An 18,272-nucleotide genomic window follows, 5' to 3' on the forward strand; every position below is an offset into this window, starting at 1 on the left:
TGCCTCAGAAGATGTGGGTTTTTGTTTTGTTTTGTAAGCAGAATTGTATTCATTGTTGCATGTGTTTGCATATTTGTTTCTGAGGAAAGGAAAACATCAGCATTCATGTGTGTGGTGTGTATGTGTGGTGTGTGTATATTTGCATGGTGTGTGTATGTATGCATGTGATGTGTATGTGTGTGGTGTATGCTATGTATGTATTTAAGTGGGGGTGTACATATGTGTATGCATATGTACATGTAGAGGCCAGAGGTCAACTTCAGGTGTCATCCTCAGTCACTCTCCAGCTTATTTTTTGAGACAGGGTCTCTCGCTGAACCTGGAGTTCAGTGATTCAGCTACATGGGCTGCCAGCAAGCTCCAGGCACCTGCCTGCTCCACCCCAACACAGATAGATTCCACCACACCCAACTTGTTACATGGATTCTGGGGTTCTGAACTCGGATCCTCGTGCTTAATGGCAAGTACTTTACCCACTAAGCTATCTCCTTAGTCTCAAACATTAGAATTCTTAAGTAGTACAATCCAGATGTAAGCAAGATTCTTGGACAATCTGTGACCTATCTTCTTAGGACAATGTTTCAAATTCATAAAGTACAGAAGAGTAAAGAGGGAAACAATATGCCAAAAGGCAATTACAAAATAGTTTTTGAAAGTAATTTTGCAGTATAATAACATATGGAGTTTTTTATTTTTGGGTTATTTTGTTTTGTTTTGTAGCTTCATTTTGGGTGTTTCTTCCTGCCCCCTCCCCTTTTAGTGTTTTTGAGACAGTTACCTGAGCATAGGTAGCCCAGGCTAGTCTCAAATTGAGGATCCTCCTCCTCCCTCTACCTCCCCAGTACTGGGATTACAGATTTGCACCATGCCGGCAGTAATGTGTCTCTTAACATTAAAATAGAAGAATCCCTGGAGAATCTATAAATATTATATTTGAAATATAGCAATGAGTCTTAAACAATATTTCAAAATATTCATAATTTCTGTAATGTCATGTGAATATCCATGCAATTTCTATTGGTGACAGTTCTGTACACTGTATGGTTTGCTGCCAGCATTAATAATAAAAGGAAATGCTAAATTTCCATTGGAGATTAAAATAAAGGTGGAATTCACAGACCCTCCAAGGTGGTGGCATGAAACAAGTGGTTGCTCTATTGCATTTTCTACATATGAAGATTAACTAAGGCATTCTTGAACTCACGTGAGTTAGTGCCCAAATCGAGGCTTCGTGGAACTCATAGACCAGGTTAGTGAAAGAACCAGGCTGCAGTTTTAGCTGACATTGTGATGGTGACTCCTCATCACTGTGACCTTGGATTTGTCTTGCTGCTTCCACAGTAGAACTTCAGGCTCATGAAAAAGCTTATGGTCTGGAAAGATGGATCAGCAGGTAAGAACACTGGCTGCTCTTCCAGAGGACCTAAGTTCGGTTCCCAAAACATATGTTGGGCAGTCACAACTGCCTTTAATGCCAGCTCCACATGATCCAACACCCTCTTCTGGCCTCCACAGGCACCTGCAACACACTCACACAGACACATACACATAAAGAAAAAAGAATTTTTTTTTTGTCTTTTTGAGGCAGGGTTTCCCTGTAGCCCCAGCTGTCCTGGAACTCATTATGTAGACCAGGCTGGCCTTGAACTCACAGAGATCCACCTGCCTCTGCCTCTCAAGTGCTGGGATTAAAGGCGAGCGCCACCATGCCCAGCAGAAAACTTTTAATTAAAAAAAAAAAAAAAAAAAAAGAAGCTTTGGATTTTGTAACTAGGCTTCCCTTTAGCAAAGGAAGAAACAGACATCTAGATCACAGTGATGTGTTTACTGTAAGGAAACCATCTTTTTTATTTGTTTGAGGGAGCAAGTGGTTTGGTTATCCTCAACACTGGGTATCAAGAATGTGGGAACAGGGACTGGGGAAGATGATTCAGTCAAGAAATTGCAAACGTGAGGACATGAGTTTGGTCCCCGGCACTCATGTAAAAAGTCAGGTGTTGTGGCTCATGTTTATAATCCTGGCTCTGGAGTGGCAGAGACAGGAAGAGCCCTCGATGGAGCTCGCTGACTGGTGAGCTTAGTCTAATCGATGAGCTCCTGGCCAATGAGAGACCCTGACTCAAAAAACAGGTGGACAGCTCCTAAGGAATGACACCCAGTGTTGAACTCTGTTCTCAACACGCATTCACGCATTCACACACACACAAATACGCACACATACCTGCATCTACACACGCACACACACACACACACGCACACACACGCGCACACACACACACACACCCACACACACACACACAGAGTATAGGAACAAATCAGGTATGGTAGCACAGACCTAGAAGCTGAGGCAAGAGGACCACAATTTCCAGGCCAACCTGAAAAACATAGTGAGTATCTCAAAAAAAGGGGAGTGCTATTTCTATAAGAACTTTGGAGAACAGCATTGTTGCTACACATCAGTTAGCCCAAAACAGACCCAGCACTGACATCTAAAATTGGAATAAAACCCAGTGTCAAGCCAGAGTGAAGGCTTCCTTATACTAACACAGATAAGAGATTTGCCTTTCAAGCAGGCTGTGCCAAAGCTTAGTCTTCACTGAACCCACCGTCTTGCAAGAACCTTGAGCTACTGTACCTTTTGTGAGGTAGTCCTGGCCACCATAGCTGGGCCTGAAACTGTTTCCAGGCACATACATTGTAGCTGCAGCTGTTGTCTATGTGCAGAGCCGGTCAGGAGCTGTTTTGGAGCCAGATTGTGAGTACATGAATTTTAAGTGTATTTGCTTCAGATCTGATACATTCTTTTTAATTATTTGCTATTGCATGATAGAAGATTCCTCTAAACCTTTAGAGGGGACATGCTGGTCACAAGTGTCAATGGCAAAAATATCTGGGATCTCTGTTTTATTTCTTAGGGTGGCTCTTACAACTTTCCCCTGTGGAGTGTTTCAGATGGATCTTTAATGGCCTTTGGGGCTCCCAGATAATCACCTCTTCTACCACATTGCCATTGTCAGCAATGAAACCGTAGCCAGAAACTACCTCAGTTCTGGGCTTGTGATACTGTGAATTGTATTTTAAGAAAAAGCTAAAAAAAAATTACCAAACCCCACTAAACTATTTCTGCTTGCCCTGTGTAAAAGAGTAAAATGAAGCCGGGTCAGTGGCGCACACCTTTAGTCCCAGCACTTGGGAGGCAGAGGCAGGCAGACCTCGTTGAGGTCAAGGCCAGCCTGGTCTACATAGTGAGTTCAGGTCAGCTGGGACTACAGGGTGACCCTGTCTCAAAAAGTCAAAAAAAAAAAAAAGAGAAAAATGAGCCACTGGGCGTGGTGATACACACCCTTAATCCCAGCACTAGGGAGGCAGAGGCAAGCGGCTCTCTGTGAGTTTGAGGCCAGCCTGGGCTGCATAGTGAATTCCAGGCCAGCCAGGGCTACATAGTGAGACCCTGCCTCAAAAAAGGGGGGGACAAAATGGAAACTGAATATCCCTCTTCTCTCCAATACTAACCTAAGCCCCAGTGTCTGTCCCAAATGCTAACGGTTTATGACCCTGATGTTCTAAATAGTTTTATGTGCTTATAGTTTCATTGAAAAGCAAACACAAATAGCATCACAGTTCTTCATTTTCGTTTCATTTTCTTGTTTGTTTGTTTTGTTTCTTTTTTTAGAGTCTCCCTGTAGTCCCAACTGGCCTGGAACTCATCATATAGATCAAGCTAGCCTTAATCTCACAGAGATCTGCCTGCCTCTGCCTCCTGAGTGCTGGAATTAGTGTGAACCACCACGCCCAGCTGCTTCGTTTTCTTAAATGTATCTGTGGTAGTTTGAATGAGAGGGTCCCCCATAAGCTCCAAGTATCTGAACACGTTGTCCCCAATTGGTGGCACTGTTTTGGGAGGTGTAAAAGGTGTGACCTTACTGGAGGAAGCACACTGTGGGACATGGACTTTGAGAGTTCTTAGTCCCTTCCCATTTCCAGTCTTTCTGCTTCCTGTGTCTGCTTGAAGATGTGAGCTCTCAGCGTTCTGCTCCAGCTGCCTCCTGCCATGCCTCCCCTCCATGACGGGCTCTGGAACTGTAAACCCAATTAACTCTTCCTTCTATAAGTTGTGTAGGTCATGGTATTTATCACAGCAACAGAAAAGTAACTAACATAGTATCATTGGGCTTTGGAGACGACTTGGTGATCAAAGCATTTGCCATGTAAACATGAGGACTTGAGCTTGGATCCTCAGAACCCATGTAAAAGCCAGATGTGGTAACACACATCTGTAATCCCAGCACTCCTACAGCAAGATGGGAGGTGGAGATAAAACCTGGAAACTCATCGGCCAGCCTGCTTAGAGTGTAGTTAGTGCTTATGCGTCCCTGTCTCAAACAAGGTGGAAAGTGGAGAGCAACACCTAAGGTTGTTCCCTCGTCTCCACAAGCACACCATGGCACACCCATGTACCTACATGCACACACATGCACAAGTGCATCATATGCAAACATTTATTTATGTATGTATTTATTTTATGTGTATGAGTGCTATTCTTGCATGAATGTAAGTGCACCTGTGTCATGAAGGTCTTACAGAGGACAGAAGAGGGCGTCAGATCCCCTGGAACTGGAGTTATGGATGGTTGTTAGCCCCTATGTAGATGCTGAGAACTAAACCTGGGTCCTCGGCAAGAGGCCAGTGCTCTTAACCACCAAGCCATCTCTCCAGTCCCAGTATGCACACATTTTTTTAAAAGTGTCACCGAGTTCCTTTCACCTACTCCTCTCATTCATTTTAGGACCATCAGAGCTTCCATTGTACGGATATCCAGTATTGGAACTCACTTAAGCAGTCTTCTACTGGTGGGCATCTAGGCTGTTTTTGGTTTTCTCTATTTTAAAAAAATGCTCAGAGGATATCATGATAACAAACACTTTCGTATGTTTGTAGAGGTATATTGCTCAAGTGGTTTCCCAGGAGTACAATTCTTGGGCCAAAGTGCATAGACATCAGGGTTTTAACAGTGCAATCAAATTGACCTCCAGTGTGGCTAAATCAAGCTAAATTCTCACCAGCTGCATTGTGGGTACTTGCTTGCTTCATACCTGACAATACTGGCAGTAACAGAATTTTTTAAATGTTTGCCCAATTTGAGGGTTAAAAATAACTCATGGTGGTTTGGGTTTACATGTCTTACATTATAAGTAAGCAGCTCTTGGTTTGCTTATGGAGTACTTGAATTTGGTCTCTGTGAATTGCCTATTTGGGTTTTTGTTGTTGTTGTTGTTTTTGCCAGTCCTTCTTCTGAGCACTTTTCTTTTTTTAACCAAATATTCTTGCATTCAGCAAATGTGGTGAGCGCTGTGCTGAACCCTGGAGCTGTAACTGAATAATCGCCAGTGCCCTGCTCCTTTCCGAGTCACTCGAGACAGATGAATAAAGGCCTTGCAGGAAGGCTCTGTATCTCTTGGAGCACTTAAGGGAAGAAACAGGCTGCACTGGGCAGAAGGCTTTCCAGGAAGCTGACATCAAAAGCATGAGCAGGATTTAGAGTTGAGGGGAGAATTTCTGGATGAAAGGACAGCGTTGTAGAGAGAACTGGGTGTATAAGATAAGCTAGTGCCAGGGGGCAGACTTCGAAACATGGAAGTGTTAGTGACCACCATTTTAATTTCTTCAATGGAGTGGTGAGAACAGAAGGCAAACTGCAGATGGTTATGGAATTAGTGAGAAGTGAGAATGTGGGCCACTGTCTGGGTCACCCTCAGGAAGTGTGCTTCAAGATTTTTTAAATTTTACCTGTATGTGTATGTGTCTGTGTATGTGTATGCCATGTGTGTACAGGTGCCACTGGAGGCCAGAATGGGGGGGTACACATCAGATCCCCTAGAGCTAGAATTACAAGTGGTTATGAACCACCCAACCTGGGTACTAGGAGCAGAACTCAGGTCCTCTGGAAGAACAGTAAACTCTCTTAACTGCTAAGCCATCTCTTTGGCCCAAAATGTTCTTCTTAATGTGATTTTCTTTTTTGAGACAGGGTCTCATGTAGTCCAGGCTGACCTCGAATTCACCAAGTAGACAAGGATGACCTTGAATTTCTGATCCCCTTGCCTCTGCTACCAAGTACTGTGAGCCACCACAACTGGTTTTATGCAGTGCTGGGGATGGAACCTGGGATTTCATGCATGCTAGGAAGGCACTCTACCAACTGAGCTATGTCTTCAGCCCCTGTAAATAATTTTAATTAAAAAGAAAACTGAACCTGTTATTTCTCAGCCTCTGCCCTTGATTCTTTGTTACTATAATCAGGCAAGAGAGGGATGTGGGAGATGTCTGAGTGCCTTTAATCTCAGCACTCAGGAGGCAGAGGGAGGTAGATCTCTGTGAGTTTGAGGTCAGCCTAGTGTACATAGTAAGTCCCAGGCCAGCTGGGGCTACTAGGAGACTAAGATTTGCAGAGTGAAACAAGATAGGCCATGAATTTGATCCTTATTGAAAATAAATGACCTGTGATTGGGGGAAGGGAGTTACAAAGAGATAATGGCACCACAGGCCCACTATATGCATGGCATTTAAAATGGGGTTAGGGCTAGAGAGATGACTCAGTGGCTAAGAGCTCTGTTTTAGCAGAGAACCTGAATTCAGTTCCCAGAATCCACATGGTGACTAACAACTGTCCATAACTCCACTTCCAGGGCATCTGATGCCCTCTTCTTCTGGCCTCCATGAACATTGCACACATGTGATACACTTACATACATGCAGGCTAAACACTCATACTATAAAATAATAAATCAAAAAAATGGGGATTTATTTTTTTAATGTTAATATCTATGGGGTTTTTTGTTTGTTTGTTTGGGGGGGGGGTGGTCTTTTTGAGACAGGGTCTCCCTGTAGCCCCAGCTGATCTGGAACTCACAGAGATCCGCCTGCCTCTGCCTCCCAAGTGCTGGGATTAAAGGCGTGTGCCACCACACCTGACCTCTATGTTGATTTTTTTAGAATATATTTTATTCTTTGACAACGCTGTCCCTGTAGACAATGAGCCTTGTTCATACTCACCCCCAGTTTTCCCTCTACTTCCCCCAACACGTCCCTCCCGCCTTCATGTCCTCTTTCTGTTGTTTCTGTTTTAACCTACCAAATCCAATTAGTGCTACCAGCTAGAATGTTGACTGATCCTATTGGCTTGATCTTATGCAGGTGTCCGTTGCTGTAGCGAGTTCATGAGTGCAGTGGCCATGTCATGGCCAGAAGACAGCATTGCACAGCACTCCTCCCACCATCTGGCTCTTACATTCTTTCCACCCTCTCTTCTGAGATGTTCCCTGGGCTTTGCGGGGTTGATATAAATGTCCCATTTAGGGCTGAGCACTCAACAGTCACTTCTTTTTAGCACTTTCACCGACATTGTGTCTCGGCCTTGCTGCCCACTGCATGAAGAGGGTCTCTAAGGCTGAGAGCAGCTCTACTTTATAGGTGTGAACGTAAATATTTAGAAGGCCATTTGACAACAGCTCCTAAAACAGGGACTTCTTTAAACCTAATCCACCGCTGTCATGAGAGCTTCAGGGTGCCAAATGTATCTGAAAAAATTCTATCAGAGGCCACCCTTTACTAATCCAAACCCCTTCTTCCTTTGCCCTCTCCTTTCTTATCCCCCTCCTTACTCTGATTTCCAAAGCACAGATAATCCTCATTCCAAAGCACTTATAATCCTCATGAACTTGAACAAGTTCCCTCAGTTCTCTGAACCAGTGTATTAGTTACATAACGAAGGGTTTATTTTGTCTCACAGTGCTGGAAGTTGTGGCAGAAGGATAGAAGGTCACACTGTAGCTGCAGTCAGGAAGCAGAATGATGAACAGGAAGCAGGGCCCAGCCATAAAACTTCAAGGTCCACCCCCAGTGACCTATTTCCTCCAGCAAGGTTCCATCTTCTAAAGGTTCCACAACCTTCCCAAACAACACCACCATCTGGGGACCAAGTGTCCCAACACATGAATATATGGAAGACATTTCACATTCAAATTACAATAACCAGTAGGAATGAGGCTAAGAGCAGTTGCTTAGCAACATAGTGAGGGTTACATCTGACATCATATGCAGGAGTATCTAACACCTCCCACAGGTTTAAAAGCCCATAAAACCTGGGGAGGTGGCTCAGTAACTAATGTGCTTGCGACAGAAGCACAAGGACCAGAGTTTGGATCCCCAGGACTCATGTAAAGGTTGGGTGGGAGTGGTGGCCTACATGTAATTCCATCGCTCTGTGGAGAAGAGATCCCCAGAAAGACCTTGCCTCAATGGACACAGTGGAAAGTAGCAAGGAAGACTCCTGATATCAACCTTGGGCCACCACATGGACACATACACACACACACACACACACACACACACACACACACACATACACACAGGATTTTTTTAAAGCCCACAGAACTCAGGAAGGGACTAGAAATAAATGGAGATGACCAGGAATTGCAGAAAATCAAGGGGCCCACTTAATGACTTTGCTACCTTCAGTAAGCATGCAAGCAGAATTATAAGGAAAATTCTATTCTGTAAGGGAAAAGACAAACATGCTAATAAACATTATAAAAATTCTGTATTCAGGCTGGAGAGATGGCTCAGTGGTTAAAAGCACTGACTGCTCTTGCAAAAGATGCGGGTTCAATTCCCAGCACCCACATGGCAGCTAAAAACCGTCCTTAATTCCAGTTCCCAGGGAATCCGATGCCCTCTTCTGATCTCCACAGCATTGCACGAGACGGGTGCACTCGCATACATGCAGGCAATACACATGAAATAAAAGTGATGAATAAAATTTTAAAAAAAAGATCCATGTTGGTAAATGAGGAATAAAGTGAGACTCAGCCTCCGTGTTGAGAAACAATGCGGAATGAGTGGGGACAGGACTAATCACAGCAGGCAGGTCTCCTATCTTTAAAAAAAAAAAAAAAAAAAAAAAATGTAGGCTAGCAAGGTGGTGCCTTTAACCCCAGCACTCGAGAGGCATGGACAGGCAGATCTCTGTGAGATGGAGGCCAACCTGGTCTACATAGCCAGCTCCAGGCCAGCTGGTGCTACAGGGAGACCCTGTGTCAAAAAAGAAAAAAGGAACCCTCAGCTCCTGCTGCCCGCTGCCTTGGAGCCAATGTTAACATGTCTTCCTGTTTTACAAGAAAAGCTGGGAGTCTAAAGTTTTTATGTGAAATCTCCCAATTCTTAAATTTAGGCTCCATTATTTTTTTAAAAAATTTTTAAAACACTACAAAACCCAAATTAAGCCTATCCATGGGCCAAAATCAGCACGTGGGCTGCCAGTTACAACCCCTCACCCCAGCAATGCTACCCTGCCAGTTAGTTTCCCTTCCCCCTCCACATCCCTCCCTACTGTCTTCACCTGCGGCATTCTACATCCTTTTCTTCCATCCTTCATTTCTGTGCTGAGTCCACGTGGAAGGGAATGGGTGGGGTGAGGAAGTGAGGTCGGAGGTGATTTGCTCTCTAACCCTGAGTCCCCCAGGGCCTAGAATGGGGTGCTCACGTCACTTTCTTGTGCACCACCCTGCGCTTACCAGAGAACTGTCTTCATGTGTGTCAACAGCCTTGCGCAGTCGTTCTGGCCGCTCCATCATCAACGGGAACTGGGCAATCGACCGCCCTGGGAAATATGAAGGTGGAGGGACGATGTTCACCTACAAGCGTCCAAACGAAATCTCAAGTACTGCTGGAGAGTCCTTCTTGGCTGAAGGTCCCACTAACGAGATCTTGGACGTCTATGTGAGTCTGGAAGTTTCTGGAGAACTCTCTGGATTTTGTATCATATTGCTTCCAAGAAACACACTTAGAACAAATAAGCAACACACCCTTGCACAGGCTGGATAAAATCAATTTCAAGGAGCCTGTTCGGTGGACACCATCAGTGCTTGGCATTGGTCTTTGACATTGACTTCTGCGTGTGCCTAGCTCCCAGAAAACTTAAACTCTACCAGGTGCTTTATTACCATCGGAGTTTATTGACCCAGTAAAACCAATTTTACTTGTTGAACCGAATCAGAGGCAAACGTATCCTCCATTTCACGAGCACTGGAACACCTCCAGGCACTTTCCTCCTAATACTAATTTGGCATGTTTTCTTTTTATGGCAAAAGAGAGTAAATGCCAAGTGCAAAACAGGCTGCTCACAGTGCCAGCCCTCTTCAGACTCCATTAAGGCAAGTGAAGGAATGGGCACTCCGGATGATCCCAGATGATAAAGTTTAGGGAGACATTATACAGTGGCACTGCAAGTGCTCTGCTTCACACAAGACAGAGCCGTGGTTTACTTGGAACCAAAATATTAAATTTCTGGGTTGTTTTTTAAAAAGAAAGAAAGAAAGAAAGAAAGAAAGAAAGAAAGAAAGAAAGAAAGAAAGAAAGAAAGAAAGAAAGAAAGAAAGAAAGAAAGAAAGAAAGAAAGAAAGAAAGAAAGAAAGAAAAGGGAGGGAGGGAGGGAGGAAGGAAGGAAGGAAGGAAGGAAGGAAGGAAGGAAGGAAGGAAGGAAGGAAGGAAGGAACTACTAGAGGGACCTGAGGCGATAGCTCAGTCTGTAAAATGCTTGTCTTGCAAGGCTGAGGACCCTCTAAGTTCTATCCCCAACACCCACGTAAAAGCCTGGTATGGTGACACATGCCTATAATCCCAGAACGGAGGCAGAGACAGGAGGATCCCTGGGGCTTGTTGGCCAACCAGTCTAGTCAAATCAGCAAGCTCCAGATCCCAGTGAAAGACTCTGTCTCAAAACACAGGGTGGTCCTCTCCTAAGAAATGATATTCCAGGTTGACCTCTCACCTCTCATACAGAGAGAGAGAGAGAGAGAGAGAGAGAGATTGAGAGAGAGAGAGAGAACTAGAATCTAGTCTTCTGAAAAAGATGAGGAATTAGAGGCTGACAAGAAATAAAAGCTTAAAATAATATTTGGCTAACAAGAATGAGCTTGCCCACAAACATACATATTTGCTTACTGTCCCCAGCACCACACTGAGCTCCATGATATTTACTCTGTAAAAGTTTTAGAAAAATTGTTCGTTGCTCTGTGATCATTTCTCCAACTGTAAAGTTCTGTCTGTTCCTCTTGAGGGGTAGTAGGCCAGAAATTGCAAAGGCAGCCTTGTTATAGCTAATTGGGGCCATATTTTCTTTTTAGCCCATCCACTTTGTTGGTTGACTCTGGGTAAATTTTGAATGGTATCAGAGGCAAAGGCTTAGCTCGTGAAAGATCTCCTGTGGGTGGTCTAAGAAAGGTGGCCAACAATAACCTCATAAACAGTACAAGATTCATGGTGGCAGAATCCAGGGTTTCCTCACACAGAAGAGGCATGGGAGAAGGAGAGTAGGAGTAACAGAGTGTGTACGAAGGGAAGTGAGGGGGTGGGTGGACGTCAGTCACACAACTGTGTCCCTCAGGGGTCCCATGCTCAGCGCCATGCTTCCACATAGCCAGTGAGTTGGACTTGATTCCTGGTGTGAGGAGGCCAGTGCCTCTCACATCTGCCTGCCCCTGGGTGAGAGATGAGATGGAGACCCATTTCCCAAGTGGTAAGAGGCCACATGTGGGAAGATACAGGACTCCAATGCAGAAGTAACCCAGGGAGGCTTGCAAGGCAACAGGGCCTCAGAAGTCAGCCTTGATTCTCCTTCTCTTTCTCCAGATGAGGAAATCAAAAACTGGGCTCCAGGAACTGGCTCTGGGTTGTGGAGCTGGTCAGCACCATGTAGCCATCATCTGCCTTCCACTGCAACAACTGAGAACACAAAGGACTTTGTGGTCAAGGGCCAGTGGGAAGGGGTTTGCTCTCCTGGCCTTGCTTACTTTTCTTATGACTTTGTCCCAGACCCTGTTCAGATGCTGCCTTCCACCCCTGTGCAGCTTTCTGCTTGCCATCCAATGTATTTTTATTTTTGTTTTTCATCATTTATTTATTCATTCATTTGTTTTTGTTGTTGGTTCCTCGAAGAATATGGCCCAGGCAGATTGACTTTTCTTATGCCTGTTTCTTTTTCTTTGCTTTTTTCACTCCATCTCTTTGTGGTTCTAGGGCTTTCTGTGCATAAAAGTGGGTGAGACCCAAGCAGCGTACAAGGGGGAGTTCGGGGCAGACTTTGACTGACCAAGTAAAGGACATTAAAGGGCCCTGATGCTCTAGGCCAGGCCTGCCCAGGTCTGGTTCTTGTCTGTGTGACTCTGTATCGCCACCTACTGTTCAAACAGTTCCTCTGCAGTGTAAACATTTTTATTTGAAGCATTTGGAGACCACAGACCTTGGCCATGGTTTAGGATGGCTGCAGGCCACAGGCAGGTTCTGCTACTGTGGATCCTGTCCTATTAGGACTTTATAAAACTTTGACTTTTATCTTTATAAAATCTTGACCATTTGCCTACTTTTCTGAGTCATTCACACATAAAGTTCTTCATTTGTCAAAAGCAACCCGTGATAGAGGAATGGCTCAGCAGTTATGACCTCCAGCTGCTCTTGCAGAGGATACAGGTTCGATTCCCAGCACCCATATCAAGTGGTTTACAATTGTCAGTAACTCCAATTCCAGGGCATATGATGTCCTCTTCTGGCCTCCATGGACACTGCATACACATAGTGCACAGACAAGCAGACACACACACACATAAATGAAAATAAATTTAAAATAAAGTGTTAAATGCAAATAGGTTTGCTTCAACTTCCAGATGTGAATAAACTCACACACTTAGCTATAGCTCTGCTTACACTGTTGAAACCCAAGCCAGCAGGAAGGAGGATATGTCTATGTGCAGATTGTGGTGACATTGGCTTTGTGTCCTCAGATGATACACCAGCAGCCTAACCCTGGAGTCCACTATGAATATGTGATCATGGGCAACAATGCTATCAACCCACAGGTGCCACCTCAGCGGAGACCAGGTAAAAAGCCCACTTCACCACCAAGCGTTCTGAGTCACTTCCTTTTGAACCTCTCTTTCTCTCCTTCCCTCCCTCTCACTCTCTCACTCCCTTTCCAGCTCTCTCTCTCTCTCTCTCTCTCTCTCTCTCTCTCTCTCTCTCTTTCTCCTTATGCCTCTACTCTCTGTCTCCCCACCGATGCAGAGGAAAACCCATGAACACGCATTTCAAGTCAGTGGACTTGGTATCAGAGCACACTTTGCTATTCAAGCTTCACCAATAGGAATGTTTCATTCACTTGATCAAAGCCCAAGCAGGCATCCTGGCCCAGCATTCAAGACGCCTTGTTTTGGCTTCCTGTTGCTTTTATAGCAAATGACCTCCATCCATCCAGTAGCTTAGAACAAGACACGGATGACTCTCTTGCAGTTCTGAAGGTTAGAGGTCTGAAAAAGATTTCACAAGGCCAAGACCAAGGTGTCAGCAGAGCCTGGATCACTGTAGATGCTCCAGAAGAATCCATTCCCTGCCTATTTCAGCTTCTAGAAGCCTCATGCTTCTTGGCTCCTGGCCCCTTCCTCCACCTCCAAATCCAACAAGGTACAAACTCCAAATCTCACTCTGACTCAAGTGTCTTCATCATTCCATCTCCTCCTCTTATTCTCAGTCGCCTGCCTCTTTCCTGTATACGGACCCCTGAGAATACTCTGGGGAGCCTTGATCTTTGTGCCTTCTGCTCATCTAACATTGCTCTTAAAAAATAGCATCAAGGCTGATAACCAGAAACAGTGAGGACCAGAGTTCAGATCTCCAGACTCACATCATTGCAGGTAGGTCGGCAGCCCACCTGTAATTCCAGCACTCAGAAGGCAGAGACAGGATCCCTGGAGCAGACTGCCCAGCTAGATTAGCTGATCAGGGAGCTCTGGGTTCAGTTGAGAGACCCTGCCTTAAATAAGATGGAAAGCAATGGAGAACACTCCTGACATCAACCTCAGGCCTCATGCACACTCATGTACACATGCCCCTGTACATGTGCACTCAAACACATGTGAGCACACATGCACGCATGCACATACACATGAAAAGAAAAAAGTAATAATAACATAAATTGAAGCAAAACAAAAAAGCAACGGTCTTTAGCTCCATCTTCTTCCCAGAGGGACTCTCTCTTGATTTTCTGGGATTCTGCCTAGACCCTTTCTATTCAAATGTAAGCATGTCTGCAGATGATTTGAGCATTGTCTACAATCTCAAGTATATAAGGAATATAAAATATCACTGTTTTCTATTAGTCAACTCAAATCCAACCTTAACTTGTACCTTTTCTGAAACTGGCAGAAAATTCCATCTCAGTCAATACAGAAGCTGTACACTTGTGATATAAAACACACACACACACACACACACACACACACACAAGAATAAGGAAAGGTCCTAGAGTCTAGGATGGCCGAATGCATCATCTGTACCCTATCTGTCCATGCTAACTCCACTGAGGTGCCCACAGTAGCAGCCTCATAAAACCACCTAACTTGTGTTAGGGGGACAGAATTCTAGGTGGGATAACACCATGTCAGTCATGTCTCCCTGTTAGTCATACCTGTGCTGATTCACTTTTAGAATTCTGTTTCACAGCTGTACTATAATGTATTTTAACTACTATTACTGGTAAACATTGACATCTATTTTTTTGCTATTTCCTATAATATTTTAGTAACCATATTTATAACCAGCTTTAAGTAGAAGGATTAGAATTTGTGTATGATAAATATTCTAGAAAATGAATAAGTAGGTCAATGAATATGTACATTAAACTTTGGAGGGTTGGTGTCAAGTTGTTCTTCAGACATTGGCGTTTGTTTGCAGGCTCATGCACAGTGAATGAAAGTGTGTTTTTCTGCACCTTCAAGTAGGGAGTTTGGGGACTTAAGTGTTCCAAACTTTCCAACCCTTATTGTGAGGGAAAGAGTTGTAGTGAAGTTGAGAGTTTTTTTAATGACTTTTGGCTATTTGTATCTTTAGGGGGTGGGTTGTCTTCCTGTGATCCCTACCTTTTTGTTATTGATCTTTAACAATTAAAGAAATGAATGTTTCCTTTTTAAAATACCGTTTACTTATAAGCTGGGATTTAAAATGAGCTCATTGTAGTATCGCTAATGGTGATGCAGTCTCCTCTTTGAACTCAATATCCAAAGGAATCTCGCTTCTCTGTGTGTGCTGTCTCTCCTAGGGGAACCTTTCAATGAGCAGCTGGAAACAGAAGGGAGAAGCCAGGAGGACAGAGACGAGAACGAGAGCGAGGACAAGGAGGACTTGCATGGCAAAACCCCTGAACATTTCACATCGGAATCAGCACAGACCTTCCCAGTCAGGCATCCAGATAGGTTTTCTTCCCATCGACCAGACAACTTGGTGCCTCCAGCACCACAGCCCCCGAGGCGAAACCGAGATCACAACTGGAAACAGCTGGGGATGACAGAATGCTCCACCACCTGTGGAAAAGGTGAGCCTGTGTGGAAAGGTGTGGCAGGGCCCAACAGACATGGAGGCTTCTCACCTTCATGAACTACCTCTGAGATGACTTGCTCATGTGACATATTGTGTTAGAGATCCCCAATATGACCCTGGGCAGCCAACAATGAGACTTAAAGATTCAGAAAAGATGTGCTCATTCCTCACTTTATTACATAAAAGAATATGATTAGAATGAGCAAGGGTAAAATAAAAATTAAAAAATAGGGGCTGGAGAGATGGCTCAGCAGTTAAGAACACTGACTGCTCTTGCAGAGGACCCGGGTTTGATTCCCAGCACCCACATGGCGACTACAAACCGTCCTTAACTCCAGTTCCAAGGGAATCCGAAGCCCTCGTCTGACCTCCACGGCATTGCGTGACATGGTGCGCTCACATACATGCAGGCAATACGCTCATACAAATAAAATAAAAATAAAAATAGAATGAGCAAGGGGGAAATGGTGCATGGGTCAAGTCCAGGAGAATCCAAGTACCGACTTCCAGGTGTGCCCTTCCAGTAGAGGCCCACCAGGAGGCACCTAAACCCCTAACAATGGTATGTGGCAAGTCAAGCCAGATACTGCCAACCAGAGATGCTCACCTAAGTTTGGTGCCCAGGTATTCAACTGAAAGCTGGGCCCAGAGGCACTCAGCTTCCACAGGGCTCACACTAGCACCAAGAGGTCCCTCTGACAAGGTAGACAGGGTGTCAGGCACGTAGAAGCAGACAAACTGCCAGTCAGTACATTGGCATAAATCACCTCCTCACACTGCATAGCATAGAGCACACTCAGGCGGTGTGTTCCAGGCTCCTAGAAGCTGTGCAAGGAAGACCAGCCTTAAATGGAACATGCCAAGCTTGAGCAACATAGGTCTGCTGAGGTAAGCCTTTCTGGTGTGTATGTAGGCATCAATAATTACAGAATACAGCCACATACTTCAAAGTCTAAACACTGATACACAAGTGAACTTTATAGACAGCTTACATAAATGCCATTCTCAAATCTAAAGATTTCAGGGGGAAACACCATATTTCCGGGGTTGGAAGTGTTTGCTCATTAGTGTTCATCTTCATCAACTCCCTTTCATAATTTCCCAGTGAAATTTTAATGCCAGGGGCTGGAGCGATGGCTCAGAAGTTAAGAGCACTGGCTACTCTTGCAGAGGCCCTGGGTTCAGTTCCCAGCACCCATGTAGCAACTAGCAACTGTCAGTAACTCCAGTTCCAGGGGATTTGACACCCTCTTCTGGCCTCTCTGGGCATTGCACAACACAGGTACATTTACGTACATGCAGGCAAAACATTCCTACACATAAAATAAAAATAAATAAGTTACCCAGGCACAGGCATGGTGGCACACGCCTTTAATCTCAGCACTCAGAAGGCAGAGGCAGGAGAATCTCTGTGGAATGGAAGCCAGCCTGGTCTATGTAGTGGGTTCCTGGATAGCTGGGGCTATGGGGAGACCCTGTCTATAAATAAATAAATAAATAAATAAATAAATAAATAAATAAATAAAAAGATAAAGCCACTTATAATGGAGGAAATACTCAACTCCCTCTTTTGTTTTGTGTTTGTTTTAAGACACAGTCTCATGTAGCCCAGGCTGGACCTTGAATTTCTGATCCTCTAAAATAAATAAATAAATAAATAAATAAATAAATAAATAAATAAATTTTAATCTTAATGCCAGGTTCATCTACTGTCCTAACCCAGTCAGCTAAGATAAACAGCTTAGCCTAACAATATTATGTTTATTAACTTGGAAGAAGGGACACTGCATGCCACAGGAAGTATGGGGTGTCTCTCCAAACAGTTTATTTAAATTTCAATGTATTAAATCTCAATGAAATTTAAATAAAAGAGAATTTGGATAGGCTCAAAGCAAAGCATGGCTTCAGTTATATATCAAGGATGGCATGCATAAAGGGGTCAACATTGAGTCTAGACTATGACATGGATCCCTTGGCAACTCTGGAGTCAGGATAGATGGGAAAAGCAGTATCCAGAAGCCCCTTAAGTGACAACTGGGCCCCTGGCTGGAAACTGGTTCTGCTTCTGTTTCAATGTGACTTAAAATCCTCAGTACACCTATGGATATACCAATGAGCTATCTACTTAGTTTCCTCCTATATAGGATGATGGCATCTTGTTTATTGTAATGGTCTATTACTGCACCCTGAAATAGCTGTTCTCTGAGTGGAGGTTACTGTAGAAACAAAAGCTGTGTTCTCCAGAGCTTCTAAAAGCTGGAAGGCTATGTGATTCACTCCAGGAAATTGGTTTGGTAATTAGTTTTCTTCAAGATAACTTGAATCTGGTCTGGGGAAATAGCTCAGTGAATAAAAGATCTTGCTGTGCAAGCGTGAAGACCTGAGTTCAAATCTCCTGAACCCGTGTAAAAACTGGGCACATAACAGGATCATCTGTCATCCTAGTGCCCCACTACACAGAGATGAGGGGCAGAGACAGGAGAATTCCCAAAAGATCTCTGGCCAGCTAGCCTGGTCTACACAGCAAGAAAAGAGAAAAGAAAATCTGTTTCAAACAAGGTGGAAGGCAAGGACCAACAGCCAAGGTTGTCCTCTGACAGTCATACACATGAATGCATACACATGTGTCCCACCCACACACACTGAAAGAAAGAGGTAAAAAAAATCTCTCATAGCTGAGTCTAAAGCTTTTATCTTTTTCATAAAGGCTTTTAAGAACAGAACTTAGGTCTTGAATCCATAATGACTTGGTAACTGGAGGCTGAATTTACGAGCTTTTATTGCACTGATTTTATTGTGCTCCGACTTGATATATAAACAAAGTGTGACCTGAAGATTGACTGATTGTA

At 44.1% G+C, this 18,272-nt stretch overlaps 1 protein-coding gene across 1 annotated transcript in view; it reads left to right on the forward strand.

The window, feature by feature from the left end:
* Thsd4 (thrombospondin type 1 domain containing 4) overlaps positions 1 to 18,272 on the forward strand; it is a 694,930-nt gene that overhangs the window by 640,888 nt on the left and 35,770 nt on the right. Inside the window, exons 9-11 of the mRNA XM_008836407.3 lie at positions 9,602 to 9,777; positions 12,837 to 12,933; positions 15,146 to 15,418. Coding sequence (XP_008834629.1) covers positions 9,602 to 9,777; positions 12,837 to 12,933; positions 15,146 to 15,418 — 546 coding nt within the window. The remainder of the gene's footprint in view (positions 1 to 9,601; positions 9,778 to 12,836; positions 12,934 to 15,145; positions 15,419 to 18,272) is intronic.

Source organism: Nannospalax galili, unplaced genomic scaffold, assembly GCF_000622305.1.
Source record: "Nannospalax galili isolate Female #2095 unplaced genomic scaffold, S.galili_v1.0 scaffold54, whole genome shotgun sequence".
NCBI lineage: Eukaryota > Metazoa > Chordata > Mammalia > Rodentia > Spalacidae > Nannospalax > Nannospalax galili.